The sequence below is a fragment of the Giraffa tippelskirchi genome, chromosome 10, assembly GCF_054371585.1.
Source record: "Giraffa tippelskirchi isolate mGirTip1 chromosome 10, T2T-mGirTip1v1.2.pri, whole genome shotgun sequence".
Lineage (NCBI taxonomy): Eukaryota > Metazoa > Chordata > Mammalia > Artiodactyla > Giraffidae > Giraffa > Giraffa tippelskirchi.
The window spans coordinates 20,206,046-20,225,597 of NC_137284.1; the positions used below are offsets into that span (position 1 = coordinate 20,206,046).

The 19,552-nt window shown below is 51.3% G+C and overlaps 1 protein-coding gene across 12 annotated transcripts in view; it reads right to left on the reverse strand.

Moving 5' to 3' along the window:
* The window catches only part of PKNOX2 (PBX/knotted 1 homeobox 2), a 288,631-nt gene that overhangs the window by 65,239 nt on the left and 203,840 nt on the right, over positions 1–19,552 (reverse strand). For all 12 annotated transcript variants that reach the window (XM_081535113.1, XM_081535115.1, XM_081535120.1 and 9 more), the window contains one exon: positions 4,744–4,883. In XM_081535113.1, coding sequence (XP_081391239.1) covers positions 4,744–4,883 — 140 coding nt within the window. The remainder of the gene's footprint in view (positions 1–4,743; positions 4,884–19,552) is intronic.

Genomic DNA, 19,552 nt, shown 5'->3' on the forward strand with positions numbered 1-19,552 from the left:
AGAAGGCATTCCAGGACTTCCCAGGTGGCGCCAGTGGTAAAGAACCTGCCTGCCAATGTAGGAGACATTAGAGATACGGGTTCAATCCCTGGGTATGGCAGATCCCCAGGAGGAGGAAATGGCAACCCACTCCAGTATTCTTGCCTGGAGAATCCCATGGACAGAGGAGCCTGGTGGGCTAAAGTCCATATGATTGCAAAGAGTTGGACACAATTGAAGTGACTTAACACACACACAGAGAAAGCATCCATTCTATGCTAGGTCTTGTTCTAAGAATTAATTTGTTAAGAGAGACCATTTCAGATTTGAAATTGAGGAGTGGACCAGATAGGACCAAGGAGTGCAGAATTGTGGCTAACCCATCCCATACAATCAGTTATAAAGGTGCTGGTAAAACTGGGTACCTGTAACTTGGCTCCTGTGTGGGGTTCGTACTTGAGGCTGGTGGGAGCCATCTGTACACTTCTCTTCCCAGCTATGTCATGCAGCATCACACCGTAGTTTGAAAAGGGCCATGGTGGATGCAGTCACACCATGGGGATTGACGGACGTTACAGTGAGGGCTCTCCCAGTCCCTCTACCCCCAGGACCAGTTTGCCAGCATTCCAACCTAGAACCCTGAAATATGTCCAGTCCTTCCTCGCCTGTTTAAAGAATCCACTCAACCAGCTCTGATTTAGTACACACTCGTCCAGGCTGCAGGCTCTAAGGTGCTGTGCAAGGCGCTGGGGATAAATCGATGAAAACACATAGACCCTGCCTTCACGGAGGTAACGATCTAGCAGTGGAAACAGAACTAATATTAACACAATCCATTCAGTTGCGAGTAACGCCACAAAGGAGAAATACAGGGCCCTGCAGCCCCCTCACCCTGCCCATCTGATTTGCAACTCAGTTCCCTGGCATTTTTCGTGGTGGAATTGCCCCCACCCTTCTCTCACTGTTCCCACCTCTAGACCAGCACTTCCTGTCACTAGCAGGTAACTTCTGCTGTGCCTGGTGGGCCTCTTCCCGGGTCCTCAGACAGGATTTCAGCCTAAGCGGCAGGAACCCAGCCTTAGCAGAATGGTCTTAGCGGAGTCCGCCCTCCTCCCCACTGCACCTGGCCAGGCCCAGCTCCTGCCACTCTTCTGCTCCCCAGGACATCATGGTTTCCATGGGAACCCACTCACTTCAAAGGGGAACCAAGGAGACTGCAGGGGAGGAGGGAGAGTGAAGGCCGGATTAACCTCACCCTCTTGGCCCTTCTCTGTGGCTGCTGGCAAGCCAAGCCCCAGGTTCCCAGCCACCTAACACCATCCAGCCCACAGCCCACACTGGAGGAGGAGACAGGGAGGTGTGGTCCAAGCTAAATTTTAACTTCTTGTGAGGCGAAAACCCCAGGGGTGAGGTGGGCCTGGGGAGAGAGATTCTTGAGCTGGGTCCAAATCTGTGGTCCCCACTCCATGGGGCCTCGCCTCCACAGACCCAGGCTCTGCATCGCTCACGGGCCACAAACACAATTACCCACGATGTGCATCTAATCATGGGATCTGCTTGGATTAGACTGCAATCATTAATCTGAGCCCGAGCTCCTGGTTGCCTTGCTGATTAGCCCAGATGATGCTCTGGTATGATCCAATTAAAGACAGGCTCTGCCTCCCCTTTCCCCCGCCACACACACACACACACACACACACACACACACACACACACACACACACGCAGCTTCCACATCAGAAGGAACCAGTACATTTCATTAACACGTCCTCATACACAAATAAAGCGTCAGGGCACTGACGGGCTCCCTCCCTCTTGTGGCACTGTCTCCTGCGGCCCTGAAGACCTGGCCAGGGAGGGGCCTCCCCCACACCTCCGTTCTTCTGTGGATCTGGGAGGGGCCTCGGTGGGTGCTCCCAAAAGTCAGAGCTGGGCACTAATCTCCGTGGAAAGGGTCTGGTTACATTTATTGACATGAAATGCCGACTCCCTGATGTGCTCTGGAGCGGCCGGCTGCCCCAGGCAGGCAAATCTAATTAGAATTACCCGACCCTGAAGGAGGCGGGGCCCCCTCCTCCCTGCCCCGCCACCAACAAGGGCTGTGGAGAGGGCGACTGGCACTAATGGGAGAGGTGTGGTTGTGGGAGACAGACACCCTGGGGCCCCGGAGCAGGAAGGGCTGCAGAGGAAAGAACAGGGCAAGGATGCTGATGTCCGTCTGCTCGGTCATCCTGAGAGGCTGGGCGGCCTTGTTTGGCTGGTTCTTTGGTGGCATCAGCTCGGGGTTTCTTCTTCACCTTCAGACAGTTGAAGAGATTATTGTGCTAATGCCACGGGCTGTGAGGGGACCCACCCCTCAAAGAGATGTGTTGGTTGAAGGACCATCTGGGCCTCCATACATCAAGTGACGCCGTGATGGACAGTGGGAGGCAGCCCACTTCCTGGCTGGGCCTGGGTGGGGCATGACCCTGGGGTCTTGGGAAGGGCTATGGAGCACATGGGTCCCATTGATGGGAAATAGAGAACCGTCTGCTTTGTGCCAGACATGGAGCTGGGTGCTGATATGGGTTGTCTCATAATTCTTGCCGAACCAGTGATTAGATTCTATCGTGAAACCAATGCTGAGATGAGTACCAGGAGGAGGGAGGACTCGAGTCTAGGTTTCCAGAAGCTTTTTGTCACACCACTAATTGGGGGTCTTTCTAGACTAAGATCGGTGCTCGCTACGTGCCCTTGCCCCCTGGAGTCTGGGAAGGGGACGGGGACCCATCTGCAGTGGGCACATGACTCATCCGGGATCTCGTCAAAAAGCAGAACGGGAATCCCGAGGTCGAGTGAGGCCTGAGATTCAGTGTCTCCAAGCAGCTCCCAGGGGATGCAATGCTGCCAGTCCGGACCACACTTGGAGCATGTCGATCACTATCTAAATGAGGTGTGATGGCTGTACCCCATCGCATTTCAGAGGCCACGTCACTCTCCTGTCCCTGCTTCTGTGCCCCACAAGGCACAAGCCCACCACACGGGTGAACTTATCGACCCTGTGCAGCCTGGTGTCCCCGTACCCAGCTGCTCTGGCCAGCGGCCATGCTGGGAACTCACCAGGCTTTCCTCTGCCTGGAAGCCCCCACCCCTCCCATTTCTCCTCCTGCTCACTCGGGTTTCAAGATCAAGCTTGAATACTGCCTCCTCCTTGAAGCTGTCTCTGTTAAAGCTCTGACCACTCTTGTGTTGGTTTCTTGTTCTCGTTTTCAGAGAGTCTGGCAAGAGCCCACACGTTACCTTTATAATTCACCCTCTTTCCCCTGTGCCCAGCACAGCACTAGTAACAGCAAGGATTCAATGCCAAGGTGATGGGAGGACAGGAGTACTTACTGGTCTGTGTTGGGGGAGGGGGAGCTGGGGTCCTTCTCAGGGTCTCTGACTGGCCCTGTGACACCAGATCCAGGCATTCTTCAGAGCCCAAGGCAGAGGTCTCTATGCGCAGGCCTGGCCTATGTGTGTCTCAGGGTGGGGGTGGGGGGTGGTCCTTGGGGGGCAGGCACTGTGTTATCCAGGCCTGGGAAGAACCTCGAGTCAGGAGGGATCAGGGCCCATTGCTCTGGACTCCCAACTGTTGGTATTAAGGGCATTCAGCCCATCTGAGGGACTACAGGTAGTGCCAAGGATAATTATGATAACAGCAAAAATTACAACCATTACCATAAAGCCACTGTCAGGACTGGGGGCAGGGAGTGGGGGTGAGTGAGGAAGGACTCAGTCCTCCAATTCACCCCGGGGAAGCCGGTCTGCATGTGAGTGGCCTTAGCGCCCACTGGAGGTCAATGATGCTGATACTCATGGTTGTATGTGCCCACACTAGTGGATATGAACAAGGGTTTGACCTCAGTACCAATGACTCCATATTTGGGCATCTTTTCTTAGTGATGTGGGCTCCCTATAGATAAATGATGACTGAAATCCCTGCCAGGGCCTCATCAGATCTGCCTTCCGAGGACCACATCTTCACTTCACCCATGTACACAAGACAGACCGGAAAGTCTCTGAGCCCCTCCCACCCTCTGCAACAATCAGGGCCCAGCCCTGAGTGCCAGGGGCTAATGCAGACTAAAACAAGACAAGCGGCCTGCTCCCTGCAAACGGCCCCCCTTGGGGAGGGTGTCAGAACCTCCACCGTCATGTACAACCTCTACTGCTAAAAACCAAAGTCGACCGTGAATCACAGCATGGGCCAAGCAGCAGCTGCATTAGATTCACCTGGAATGCTTGTTAAAAATTCATGTCTTCTTCCTACAGCTTGACCTACTGATTCAGCATTTCCGAGCACGGAGTCCAGCTATGCGTGTTCTAACAAGCCTCCCAGCGGCTTTCAGGTGGACTCAAGTTTGCTCACGACCGAGTCCTGGATGGTGCGTGTTGGAGTGAAGGAGACAATGGGCCCTGGGGCCAGGACAGTCCTGAAGCAGCTCTGAACCGTGGTGGGGGTGGGGGTGTTCTGATGATCATCGGGACTCCCAGGGCCCCTCCTGGGAGACATAGCCCAGGCCACATTTCCCTCCCTGGATGATTCCAGGAAGCTGGAGCCCACCCTGCGTGGCCAGCTGAGGGCTCTCTGGGGTGATTTCAGAGAGAAGCGGGGAGAGAACAGCCCTGGCTACTGGATTCCATGAGCCCACCCTCGGGCCTGCACTCTCATCTCTCACGGCTGAGCTGGGCCGGAGGCCACCTGGGGGCTTCTGAGCCCGGCCCGGCCGGAGCATCTCCTACCTGTACACAGCGCGCTTGTCAGCCTCCAGCTGGGCCTGGGGGTCAATGGGGGCGGTGGGCACGGGCGTGCTGGCAGCAGCCGAGGGCGTGGAGATGTGGACAGCCTGGGCCTTAGAGGGGGCTTGAGCAGTTGCCGTCATCTGCAGAGACAAGAGAGAGGAGGTGTGGGTTAGTGGGCCAGGACCACTGGTTCCCTGACCGGAACCGTGAGGTCTACCTCGTCCTGTGTTGTGTGTGTGGATAAGAGAAAGTATACAGAGAAATATGAGTGTATAATGAGCACCCATGTGTACATGTGCTACAGTGGGCAGAGAGCAGACGTTTCTTCAAAGCAGAAAGTTCTGGAGAACCATTTAGGACCATCCAAAACCAAGTGATGCTGAAGTGAGCTCACTTTGAAAGCCATAGTTCTTAATGCAAATTAAGGTGGTGGCCTCTGCCCAGAAGCTGGGGAAAAAAATTTTTAAAAAAACCCGAATGATGAGCCCTGTAAATTTCGCTTACAAGTCACCTGGGCTGTACCCAGCAGTGCTGCGTTTGATTCTGTGACTTTGGAGGGCAGGAAAAAAATAGCTGAGTCAGTTCTCAATTGGGCAAAGATTTATTCCATTTAACATAAGCCAGAGGTAACTGTTTTAATGGTTTTGATTGATAACTGAGTGTTCTGCAAATTTTGGTTTACCTGGGCACTTGAAGATAAGCAGGTTTTAGTGGACAATGAGCAGATTTCTGTTCTCAACTCTAACGAATATTTAGAGTAGTAGTTTTCCTCCTATGTTACACGCCTTGGAAGGTGTCCCAAGTTTATGTCAATCAGAGCACTTTTTAAAAATATATTGGACTTTCTGTATAAGATCTCATTTGAAGAAATGATTAAATGGCTTTAAAATTTTTGGCAACCATCATTACAGAACTTAATGCTTTTATTTTCTTTGATTAAATGGATCCCTGAAACATCATGTGTGGTGATAAGCTTCAACTGTTCCCTTCCTCCAGCCCGTCCACAGTGCCTCACAGCTCTCATCCCCTCTGCTCTTGGGACTTGATATCCTTGTCTGCCTCTCGAGATAACACCTCATTCACCCCTTCATCCCCAGCACACAGTTGGCACAGAGTGAATGCTTGGTATGTGTTGAGAAGATGAATGAAGGAATAGAGTGAACACACCTTGAAAGAATCAGATGTTTTACAGCTGGAAAGTTCATCATATGATCTAGGCCCCTGCTTTCTAGAAGAGAGAGTACGGTATTTCCACGAACATGTTATTGGTGGTGCCAGTGGCCCCCAAACACTTGCTGTCTCAGTTCCTTCATTAGATCTGTCAGATGCCACATCTGCAGAGTAAGAGTCACCCTGCCCCTTGCTCTTCCCTCGCTCTGCCTCATCTCACAGCCCTTATCATGACCATGTATTTCACAACCCTTGTACTAGACACTACACTACTTGCTATTTTCTCTCCGACCTCCAACTCAAATTTAAGCTCAAAGAGGACTGATTAACAGTTGCGTTTGCAGGGCCTAGAATAGCCTGGCACAAATTGATGTCCAACAAATATTTATTGAATGAACGAGTGACTGATGGTAAATAAAATGGAGACTATAAAAGAAATATACTGTCTCATCATCATTTTTTGTTAGGTAGAGATATTCTTGTCTCTGTTGGCTGAGCTGGGGGAACTTTCTCAAACTCAGTGCTAACGGGCTAGACAGAGCATCAAGATACCTTGAGGCCAGCAAGGTACCACACTTGACTCCTACTGTCTCCTGTTAATAGTTTTTTGACTTAGAGCAAATCCCTCAGCTTTCCTAAGCTCCTACTTTCTCATCTGTAAGCAAACTGGTGTCCTTTGAGGATTCACGGGTATCAGGGCTGCAGTCTATGGGGCTGCAAACAGTCAGACACAACTGGGTGACTGAGCAAGCACAATAAGGGAGAAAGTAGAAACAGACGCTGTTCTAACCTTCAAAATACAGAAATAAGGTGGAATCAGAAAAGCCAAATACTTCTAAACGTCACATTGACTTGGACCAGTGTTTTTTCACTCACTAATGCAACTGATTATTTTCCCAATACTTTTTGAGTCCCCACTGGGTACTAAGCACTGGGGAGACTAGGATGAATGCCTGCTACAACAGTGCCCACTTTCTGGGTTTAACATGCTAAAGAGCAGGAGAATGTAGTAGACAGAGATGCAGTAAATGACCTTCCCTGATTTCCTCATGGAAAACATGGAGACATGGCCCCGTGGACAACTGTGTGATTAGGAAGCTACACCCAAAGGATGGCAATGAAAGGAGAGATGTCAGTAGGAGAAAGGCTTCTGAGAGATGCTACATTCTTTCTCCTCGACCCTTTTCCTCAATATTTTAATCAGTGACTTAGAAGAGGTCTGAAAAAACGCTTGACAAATTTATGGGTAACATGAAACCTGGATCCAAACAATTTTTACAGACTTTGGCAACGTGCTAATTCTAATAAGATTAATTCTCTTCTAATAAGTTGGAATTTAAACTTTTAACACTTTGGCCAAAAAAAAGATCGATAATAGAAGTACAGAACAGGGGAGATGTGGTTTAGCAGCATGTTTCAGCTGACAGTAGGCTCAGTCTGTCCAAAGTGTAACGTGTCTGTCAAACAATCAAACCACTATACTGATGTCCTGTGAGGACCCATGAGCAGAGGCCCAGCTCATGCAGAGCTCCCAACTGCACGCACTAAGCTGAGAGGGTGCATGAAGGTACACTCAGAGGAGAGTGGACCAGGCTGCTAAAGGGATTCTGAGGAATATTTGCAGGGATCTGCAATGCTAAGAAAGATCTGGGGGATGGGTGGGAGATAGAGGGACATGTGAGACCCCTTTAAACCCCTGAACCAGGGGTTAGATTGTGTAAGTTCTCTACTGTGTACTCCAAAGTATCAAACTACAACCGATGCATCAAACCTGCAAAACATAAAGCACATTTAGGCTCGACCCAAATAGTAAGTTTCCAAGCCCCTGAGCTCTCCAAGGCTGGGATGCACTGCCTCCAGGAAGTTGTTTCCACTGGCGCAGGGGCCAAGCAGAGACTCACCAGGAGATGGTGGAAGCTCCCTACCTGGGTAGGCTGGCTAAGGTGCTAACTGAAAAAGCACCTTATTTTTAAAAAATTTATGTATTTATTTTTGGCTGCACTGGGTCTTGCTGTGCGAGGGCTTTCTCTAGTCCTGGCTAGCAGGGGCTACTCTCTAGTTGGGCAAAGATTTCTCATTGCGGTGGCTTTTCTTGTTGTGGAGCACGGGCTCTAGGGTGCAGACTCACTAGTTGCGGTGCATGGGCTTTCAGTAGTTACAGCACATGGGCTTAGTTGCCCCATGGCACATGGGATCTTCCCGGACCAGGGACTGAACCCATATCCCCTGCATCGGCAGGCGGATTCTAAACCACTGGACCATCAGGGAAGTCCGGAAGCCCCTTCTATTAATAGCAATGACAGGCTTGGATGCCATGAGGATGCTTATACCATCACTACCCACCCCCAGCGATGGCACGCGGCTCCCATTAGATGACGTACAGTGTGTAAAAGTGCTTTGGAAACTCTAAAGTTTTTCCCACATGGAGGGTGGTTGTAGTTATTAAATATAAGATTTCCAGAACATGTATCTTTCAAAACACAAGGCACAGCTACGTGCATGGCTCGTTCAAGAGTAAAATACACGTGGGCTGGTGTGCTCTGCTCTGCTCAGTCCTCTAAGGGTGAATTTCCTTGTGTCCTTGAAGGAATCCACAAGGGGCTTCTATGCAGATGAGCTTCTAGGAGCGGGAGGGCTGAGAGGAGGGGCTCCTTTTCCTCTGACCTCCCATTTCTAGGCAAGACTTCAGGGAAAGATGGGGCAGAAAGGCCTGCTGGGGTCTAGAGGAAAGCGTAAATCAAAAGCAGTCATTGCCAGCATTCCAAGAGGCTGTAGTTGAGAGGCTGTTATTGGGGTTCAGAGAGCCAGGGAGCTGGCCTGAGGAGGACGATGATTCAGATTATTTAGCTCCTGGGGGTCAATTCAGCAAACTCGGCATTTCCTCCAGGTTTGGAGAATGAGTGTTTATCTCCAAATAGATTTCTTTTTCTAGCTAGAGACACCCATTTCTCAAGAACCAGAGCACAGAGGGAGAGGCCCGCAGCTGTCCCAGGGCCCGGGAGCAGGGGGAAGAGGGTGTTGGGTGGTGAGATTTTGGCAAGAGGTTCTGGCCCTGAAAAAGAGAAGCTGTTGGGAGAGACTGCACAGATGGAGGGTAGAGATCCCTTGCTCTGGTCAATGAAGGCCAAATGATAATTTTTTGGGAATTTTGCAAGTTGGTTGATAATCACATTAACAGCTTGAGAGTGGCCATGGTGGGAGCAATCACACCATGGAAACTGACAAATGTTGCAAATCAAATCCTTTCCCCAAACCCCACCCTGAGAGCCGGTTGTTAAACATTCACCAGCACATCCTTAACAACAGAGTTTCTCTCCAGGTAAGTTTCTCTTGTTCTCCTCATCTGTAGAGAAGAGACTACACTCTCTGAGGCCACTTGGTGTCTCCCCAGCTGGTATCAGAACTGGCCGTTCCAAACTAGGAGTCCTCTTCCAAGGACTGCCCCAGACATCCTACCCAGACAGGCTGTGAGGCTTGATTAAGAAAGCAGGGGACTTCCCTGGTGGTTCAGGAGTTAAGAATCCGCCTTCCATTGTAGGGGACGTGGGTTCCATCCCTGGTTGGGGAACTGAGATTCCCACATGCTGAGGGACAACTAAGCCCATGAGCCACAACTACTGAGCCTACAAGCCGCAATGAAAGACCCCACACGCTGCAACTAAGATGCAACACAGCCAAATAAATATTTTTAAAAAAGAAGAAGAAAACTGGATACAAACAGTGGATGTGGAAGAGTGACAGCATTCCTCAGAGGCCTGCCTGCGGTGAGCTGCACTGCCAGGTCCAGAACCTACACACAGGCTTCTACAGTCCCCATCGCTTCTCCTAGCATGGGGTCCTTGCATCCCACAGATGCTCTGACTCACTAGACTCTCCTCTATCAACCAGCTCCGATCAAGCCCTGCATTAAGCCTGGAGCTAGTAAAGTAATGCTCAAAATTCTCCAAGCCAGGCTTCAGCAATATGTGAACCGTGAACTTCCAGATGTTCAAGTTGGTTTTAGAAAAGGCAGAGGAACCAGAGATCAAATTGCCAACATCCGATGGATCATCGAAAAAGCAAGAGAGTTCCAGAAAAACATCTATTTCTGCTTTATTGACTATGCCAAAGCCTTTGACTGTGTGGATCACAATAAACTGTGGAAAATTCTGAAAGAGATGGGAATACCAGACCATCCAACCTGTCTCTTGAGAAACCTGTATGCAGGTCAGGAAGCAACAGTTAGAACTGGACATGGAACAACAGACTGGTTCCAAATAGGAAAAGGAGTCCGTCAAGGCTGTATATTGTCACCCTGCTTATTTAACTTCTATGCAGAGTACATCATGAGAAATGCTGGGCTGGAAGAAACACAAGCTGGAATCAAGATTGCTGGGAGAAATATCAATAATCTCAGATATGCAGATGACACCACCCTTATGGCAGAAAGTGAAGAAGAACTAAAGAGCCTCTTGATGAAAGTGAAAGAGGAGAGTGAAAAAGTTGGCTTAAAGCTCAACGTTCAGAAAACTAAGATCATGGCACCTGGTCCCATCACTTTATAGGAAATAGATGGGGAAACAGTGGAAACAGTGTCAGACTTTATTTTTTTGGGCTCCAAAATCACTGCTCATGGTGATTGCAGCCATGAAATTAAAAGACGCTTACTCCTTGGAAGGAAGGTTATGACCAACCTAGATAGCATATTTAAAAGCAGAGACATTACTCTGCCAACAAAGGTCCGTCTAGTCAAGGCTATGGTTTTTCCAGTGGTCATGTATGGATGTGAGAGTTGGACGGTGAAGAACGCTGAGCACCGCAGAATTGATGCTTTTGAACAGTGGTGTTGGAGAAGACTCTTGAGAGTCCCTTGGACTGCAAGGAGATCCAACCAGTCCATCCTAAAGGAGATCAGCTCTGGGTGTTCATTGGAAGGACTGATGTTGAAGCTGAAACTCCAATACTTTGGCCACCTCATGCGAAGAGTTGACTCATTGGAAAAGACCCTAATGCTGGGAAGGATTGAGGGCAGGAAGAGAAGGGGACAACAGAGGATGAGATGGTTGGATGGCATCACCGACTCGATGGACATAGGTTTGGGTAAACTCCGGGAGTTGGTGATGGACAGGGAGTCCTGGCGTGGTGCGATTCATGGGGTCGCAAAGAGTCGGACACGACTGAACTGAGCGACTGAACTGAACTGACCTAAAGGTGCCTGCCCAGATTCTCCGTTTGTGACACGGTGAGATGAAAGTTCCTGATGCCCCGGCCCCAATCCTAAAACACCAAGGGAAGAGTTGGGGATGTACGCTGTGTGTGTAGGAAGGCAGGAAGGCAGAATCTGGAGGGGCTTAGAGATCCAGCCCCTCAATAGTCTAGTCTGCCACGAAAATGAGCAGAGGATGCTGGCATGGCTTACGAGGTGCTCCCCTGCCCAACCCAGAGGTGCTCGCTGACACCGGAGTAGACAGGTACACCCGGGTACCTCCCACAGGTGCTTTCTGCAAACCCTGGGCCACCAAGGTCTGCACCTCCCCACCATGACTCAGCCCAGACTCACTCCTGAGGGGATGCCCCCTCGTCTGACCTGCAAGGTGGGACTGCCCATCCCCAGGGCCTGCTCACCAGGTCAGGGAAGCCTTGGGTCCTGAGAACATGGGGGCCTGCACAGGCCCGGTCACTAGGGGCCGCTGAGGCTCCAGCTGGGCTGTGCTGGGCTGGGGGGCAGTAGGGCCAGATCTGGCTTCTCAAGTGGCTCATCAGTAAAGAACCCTCCTGCAATGCAGGAGACTTGCAGGAGACCAGGGTTTGATCCCTGGGTCGGGAAGATCCCTTGGAGAAGGAAATGGCAACCCACTCCAGTATTATTACCTGGAAATCCCCATGGACAGAGGAGCTTGGCAGGCTACAGAAATGGGGTCAAAAAGGGTCAGACACGACTGAGTGACTAAAAACAAAAGGCCAGATCTGGTTTCCTGGTAACCTAGATGGAGTCCAAGGACCTAGGAGGTCAGGGCTTGAAGCCATTTAGTAAATAATGGGTTTGGCCTGAGCAGTGGGGAGGCAGAGGGGGTACAATGGATGGTTTTGGGGGGAGGGCACAGCCCACAGGGTGCTCAGTTCTGGACCTGCTCGCTGACCCAGCCTCATCTCAGGTACGGCACCCCTCCCCCACGCTGCCCTCCAGCAGACCCTTCCAGGTGGGGGTGCCCAGACATGCCCCATTATTGACATCTTCACGCCCCCGCCCCCACGGCTGCCTCAGCAGAAAGGGTCCACACTTCCCTGCCTGATGTCACCCGCCCCACCACGGTCAGCCCTGCATGCCATCGATGCTATGGACACTCTGTCTGAGACACTGGGGCTACAACAGTGAACAGAACAGACGTGTTCGCTGCCCTCCAGGATCCCCCCCTGACCACGTGTGAACACACCTCTCTTTCAAGACTCAGCTGGAGGGAGCGTCAGCCCTCCCGGGAAGCCTGTCCCAATTCTCCACACCTCTGTCCAGGTGGAGAAGGAAATGGCAGCCCACTCCAGTATTCTCGCCTGGAAAATCCCATGGACAGAGGAGCCTGGTGGACTACAGTCCATGGGGTCGAAAAGAGTCGGACATGACTGAGCAGCTAAGCCCTGACCAGGTAGCCCCGCCCCCTGCCTCCTCTGCACGTGCGGTGTTGGATCTTAAACTCTGTAACACTTTCCCTCTTCTATCTGTCTCCCCGAGTGGACTGGAGTCCAGCTCCCATCACCAGCCCTGGCTCCCATGGGCTCCCAGCGTGTTTGTGAAATGACTGAATGACGGACTGAATGAGGATATGAGAGCGTGCATGCTCACTCATATCCCACTCTTTTGTGACCCCATGGACTGTAGCCCACCAGGCTCCCCTGTCCATGGAATTTCCCAGGCGAGAATACTGGAGTGTTCTTGTAGATTCTTGAAGGATCCTCCCAGGGATCTTCCTGACCCAGGGATCGAACCTGCATCTCCAGCATTGCAGGCAGATTCTTTACCACTGAGCCACCAGGGAAGCCCAGGAAATGAGAGAGTGGTGTGTTAAAAGGCTTAGGGATCCAAAACCAGGAGGAGTCAAGCATGGTTCCTCCAAATATGCCCCAACCCAGTCAGCTCAAGGAGAGGAAGGGCTTGAGGACAGGAGAGTAGCCCATTTGGCTCAAAGAGGCTCCTGCAATAACAGGCCTGGGGTACCTGCCTTCTGATCCCAGGACCGACCAGAGAGAACAAGCCACGGAAAGAAGTTACTTTGTGGTGTAAAATGGAGGTCTTCAGCAATTAATTAATTTTAAAAGGGTTTGTAGGCAGTTGTTTACAAAATGAAACTTGAAACCTGCCTGCACTGCTGGGGTGACTGGACATGTGGCTAAAAGGAGGAAGACCATGGACTGGAATCCAAGTCTTTCACTTCCCAGGGGGCACTGTCTTCTCCCCATCTTTCCCTCCATCCCTGGAGGACCCTTTGCTTGTATAATAGTCCCACAACAGTGAATTCAATTAGGCCCTTGAGGGTATATGTGTATGTGTGTGTGAGTGTGAGGGAGCGTGTTTACATCTAGAGACACGTACTTGATATCCCTACTGTGTTCCCAATAAAAAGGAGAGTAATTAAAGTTCAATCCCATCTTGTCTACTGGAGACGTACAGAGGATCAAGTAAAAAAAATCAATGTAAGGGTCATGGCTGAAAGAAAGCTGGAAAACACCATGGTACACTTCACACCCACACTCTCAGCCGCCCTGTGAGGCAGGGAGGGCAGGAGTGATTCCCATTTTACTGACGCAGAAAGGCCCCCAATAAACCATAAGCTCCATTAGGGCACGGACATGTGTCCCTGGCACATGGCACAAGGTCTACAAGAGCCATGGAAAGCACCTGGTATTTATCAAATGGTTGAGTGAATGAAAGAAATAATATTGAAACTTCTTGTCCAACTTTGTATAATTCAGCAGCAGTGGAGTGGGACAGGCCTAGGATTCTGAATTCCTATTTTACCACGTTGACTTGAGTCAGCTCACTCTTCTTCCTCCAGACCACAAACTTCAAGGACAACACACACCTCAGAGCTGTGCTCACCCACCCCCATCCCACCTAGCTCCACAGATACCCGAGCTCCTAGAAGATCAACTGGAAAAGGAGGGGGTAGGGGGAGGCAGGTTCCAGCTCCCTAGGCCCGCTGCTGACGGATCACCTGTTCCCTGATTTATTTTAAGCTTTGTGTACTTCGGCCATCAACTATTTTTGTCACTGTTTAGAAAGCTCATCCTGCTTGCAGGCAAGAGGACAGACAATAAAATATCTGAGTTGTTTCTTTTTTTGATAAATATAAGAATTCAGGTAGGAAGTTCGTCAAATAAAAACCCTAGACAAGGCCACGAGAGCACGGGTGTCTTCTAGCAAAATCCTGTTGCTAGGCCACTGTCTCCTAAGCGAGGCTTAAGGTCCCACGGTCAGACCTGAAGGCTGTTTTCGCCTTTGCCACAGTGAAGAATCCAGGCCTGGAGTGAGCTGGAGTTCAGGAACATGTCCTGTTGAAAGACATGGGTGGCCTAAGCAGGCCACGGAGAGAGGTCACTGTATACAGTGAGAAGAAAGGCCCAGCAAAAAATGAAAAAGAAAGAGAAGAGTCCATTTTGATGAGTCAAAGCGAGGGAAGGCAGGTCACCCATATGGTCCCTCTGGTGCTGGCCCCAGGGGCAGAGGGAGCCATCAATCACAGCCACAGAAGAGGCTTTCAAAGCTGTGGAATTAACTCTAAAGCTGCAGAGTGCCTTACCGGCAGCTGAGCAGAAGGCCCTGCATGGCAGGGGGCTCCCACCCATAAAGGGATGAGAGGAATGTAAAGTGTGAAAACAACTGAACCTGCTTCTGCCCGGCCCAGCTGCATGGCCTGGATGGAGGAGGGCATTCACAGCCAGGGGCCCTGACGACTTCCCATCCCCCTCCACCTAATGAAACCAGCGTGAGGATGCTAAGGACTGGTCAAAGCCCTTCCCGCTCCCCTAGATATCTGCTCCCCTGGCCCCTGCCCAGAGGGGGCACGATGCCTGGACAAGGAGGGAAAGAAGTTACTCAGAGGGCAAGAGAGACAGGTCTGGTCTCCCCCGACATGGCTGGCCCAGCCTTAGCCTTTCTGGTGCAGCATGTGGGTGGGGGTAGCATCATCTGGACCCCTCATCTCCCAGCACAGCATCCTGAACACTGTTCTCCTGCCTCTGAGGGTGGCAGGGAGAGGGGTGGGGGAAGGAGTCCCAAGCAAGGGTTTGACTCCCTTCTAAAGTGAGCTTCCCATCCGGGTCCTGAGCTGAGAGTTCTGACTTTGTCTTGCCTGCCTCTGGTCAATAACAAGGCTGTATCCTTGGTGAATTGCCAGAATCTTTTCAATACCTCCTATCATGACGTCACACTATGTAAGCACCTAGAGCAATTGGCTTCTAATCCAAACTGCAAGAGTGCCCCCGTCCACTGCCGCTGTGCCTAGTGGGTCAGACTGGCCACCGGGATTTCTGCTTTCTGCTCAAATGCTCATGCAGCCGACATGCTGGGGACATGCAGAGGAGTACTAAACACTGAATACACACACACAAATAGACCAGATAAAATATTTGTCTTGCCTATAAGCCAAGGGCAAAGGTATTTGTGGAACGGTAGGTATGTGTCTGTGTTTGAGGAAGGGTGGGGGGAGGTTATTGACAGCAGGGGTTTGGGAGGAGGGGGTTAAGGTGGAGGGTGGGGAAGCCGCTGCCTCTCCAGTAAAGCTGTCAGTTTCCTAAAATTGCTGATGGAGCCACAGAGCGAGAACCCTGGTGGGTGGGTGGTGTTGCCCACGGGGTGTTACAGGAAATGGGAGAACTTGAATGACATTCCAGAGGTGGAAAGAGTGCATGGATGGAGGATACGTGCCTGGATGGGTGAGAAGGAGGTTGTGGTACCAGGAAAATTCTGGGAGGGAGACTGGAGTGGCGCTTGCCGGGAGAGGGGAGTAACAGCAGAGAACTCGACTTTGAGGATCCCTTAGAGATCAGTGGGGGTGCTGGGGCAGTGGGAGGAGGGGCTGGGAAAGTCCAGGTGACAGATGAGCAGGCAGAGGCAGAGATGCGAAAGGATGAAGAATGATATAGGCGCCAAATGGAGGCACCACACGCCTTGCTCGCATCCAGGTCTCTCTGGAGACAATGTCCTCATTAAATAATTATCGGAGAATTCCACAGTCCTGTGACTTGCCCTACCTCTCAGGGCATAAAGTGAGAATCTGAATCCAGGACTCAGGTGCTATCACGCCAGAACGGAGGTACTGGAGGTGAACAGCAGAGGGCACTGTGGCTCTGACAGAATTCAACAGGGAGCCACAGGAAGGAGGAAGCAGGCCACAGGAAGGGTCCCAGTGGGTTGTTGCTTTTGTACTCTCTAAACTTAGGATCTGTCTTCAGTGCACATTGAACACAGAGGGACATTCTTACAAGTAATCACGGAGTTTTCCAAGATGGACGGGAACAGAACTGAGGGGACCAGAAGTGGCTTAACTGTTATACCACTTGGCTTGCGCCCAAATAGCACAGAGCCATAACCACGAACATTTCTGGACTAAAATGGGAAGAAGAAGAAAAAAAAGCCTCCTTCATTTTTAATAACTTTATTCCCCAAACTTCAAAACGAAATTGCCAAGTTAAGAATTTGCCTTGAAAAATTTTTTTTTCCTAATTTATTATAAAGAAGGTCCGGGGCTTGGGAATTTTTTAATGCAGATTCCTAATTTTCCAAAGCGAGATTCTCCTGTGCATTTGAATAGATTATGCTCGGTATTGCTAGCCCTTAGCACAACGGGAACATTATTAAAACGACTGCATGGGTCTCAGAAGACGGGCCCTGCTTTCTTGCTTCCTTTTTCATTTTGGGGACTTTGTAGCAAAGACTGTCCATTTCTGCCCATGGAAGAAACTGGGTTTCTAAAGAGGTGATAAAGAGATGCACTCAGCCGTCTAGGCCTTGAGGAGACAAGTCATATTGGGTCCAAAGGTAATGAGATTAGATGTGAAGGAATGGAGATGTGAGGGACCCTTTCCAGAGAGCCATGTTCCGGAAGTGATACCCTGTGGGCCTGGCCCACACTATTAGGCTGGGCTTTCCTGAGGACACGAAGTGTCAGAAAGCAGCTGGTTTGCCAGGATGATGAGGGTGATGAGGGCAATGGAGCAGGCTTCTCCTGGGAAGCAGGGCTCAGCCCCTGATCGCACAAAGGGAAGAAGGCAGGAAGACCAGAGCAAGGTCCCCGTGCTTGAAAACCGAACATGGAAGACATGCTCACATGGCAGCCACTCTGAGAAGCCCTGAAGAGTGGGGAGAAGGGCCCCCCAGAAGCCAACTGGCCTCAAAATCTAGCACTCTGGGGAGAGCAGCCCCTCCTTGTGAGTCAGAGACTCTGCCCTGCAGTCTTCACCCACCTCCTCTATCCCACCCATTCCATGCCCTACGTTCTCCCTGTGATCGCTCATCCTGGTCAGTTTCCTTGGGAACCAGTCTGGCTCAGGGAGGACCCATGGGAATCTAGCCACAGCCTAGTGGCCTAGCCGAGGCCATAAAGACCCCAGGCCTTGGCCTGGTCACTTTACCATGGACACTGAGACTTCATTCCTGGATTTCTGTGGTTACAAGGAGATATGTGGCTTTGCTGGGGAAAATTATTCCTCTGCTGTAAATGTGAGTATTTTTGATGGCGAGGTTCCAGTGGGTCCTGGTGAAGAGAGCCTTGGGACAGCCCCCTCGTTGGGTTTCTGCTCTGAGGCCTCAGAGAGGGGCTGGAGCCTCCCTTCCCCCACTAAAAGGCTACAGCAGCTTGGTGGTGGCTTCTGGAGGTGGGGGGCTGAGCACCATAGGGCTGCAGCCCCACCTCCCCCACTTCCCCAGCACCTGGGATGGATGACTTCTCAGCTGTACCCTCTACCTCACTCCACCCGGATCAGCATTCCTGAACAACACAGACCCTTTTGCTACAGCTCTCCTGCTATTCCCCCACCAAACCCAAACTTCTCCCAGCTGCCTGGGAAGGCAAAATAGGGGGTGGGGCCAGAGGCAGGGAGGCAGCTGTGCCAATCTGGTGCTCTCTGATCTCTCGGCCCAACTCTGGTCTGTCCCTGAGCCTTGGATATGGGGATGGGAGCCCTGGCGCCCACCACCCACTAAACACAAGTAGTGTCCTGATTGTCATTTCCAGATCCCACTGTGGAGCTTAGAGAGCATTATCCAGATACAAAAGAAATGGAGCTGATGTTCCTGCCTCTTCATTAATACCCTCAGGTATAAGTACCCATTAGTACCCGACACGGCCTGCGCATACGGGGGATGGGTCTGGTCTAAAGAGGAAGGATGGTGCCTCTCCCCCGTAAGGCCCTTACGTTCCCAGGTCTCCACTGGTTCAGGCCTCCTTCCATGCTTGGTTCTGACCACAGAGAGAAAGGCCCTGACACAGCTGCACACCTGGAGGCTTTCAAACAGAGGGACCGTGCAAATGCCAAGCCCAGGCCACAGTCGTTCATGGGAAGCTACTGACATGAGCAGAGGGTCTGCTGAAGCCGAGGTCAGGGCAGGGTGAGCCTGGGAAGGAGCACAGAGTTGACGAGCAGGAGCAGGGGTGGGGACGAAAGGACGTGCACTTTGAGGTCAGTGCTTCCAGATTTAAAGGGGAGGAGTCAGGGGTGAGCCATATGCTGGACCAAGTGGTCATTTTGTGGGGGGATGACATGGTGGACAGGGCAGCCCTACAGGCTCACACTAGGCTGGGGTGGCAGGGCCATGGGACATAAGGCAATGCCCCCTGCACCTGCATCTCTTCATTGTGTCCACGCGGCACAGATGTCCCCTGTGGTCAGGAGAAGGGCTGTGTCTGAAATGCTAATGAGTGAGGAACAGCAGTGCAAGGCAAAGACCAGCGATCAAGACAGAACGGCAAAAAAAAAAAAAAAAAAAGACAGAATGGCAATGACAGCCTGGCACACAGTAGGGGCTCGCTGCACTTTCGTGAAATGAAAGAAGGAATTCAGTTCAGTTCTAGCTGGCTGCATTTCACATTACAGGGACTCGATCAGTAATAATTGAGAAAACAGGAGCGTGGGAAGGTGGAGCCTCTTGTGAACACATAACCTCAGGAACTCTGAGTCTCAAAGAACCCAGCGTGGAAGGGAGGCACACACAGGGGACCAAAGATCAGAAGTGATTGGTCTCGAGGACTTGGGGAGCCTGACCCACAGAAGCTGGGCCAGGTATCCAGAGGATGGGAAGGAGAGAACAGGAATGCAGGGCGAGGCTGGAGTCCCCTGCAGGAGGTGCAACTGGGCTGGGCGTCTCAGAAGGACTTAGGGCTGCTGTGTCCAAGCTGCAGTTATGGAGACTGGGAACCAGAGGAAAGGATGGGAGGGTGTAGAGAAATAGTTCTGGCCCTTTTCTGGATAAAAACTGAGTGGCGTCCTGAAGAGAAAGGAGATTCCTCCCGTAGGCAGGCAGAGACCAGTGAATGAGGGATCTGGTAGAGGGACCCTCTATTCAAGGGTTTCCCTAAACACCCAAAGACAGGCTCGATGTACCTGGAGCTGGGTCTCCCCGAGTGAGGGGTGGGGTGCATTTGTCTGATCTGCGCTCTGAGCGGGAATC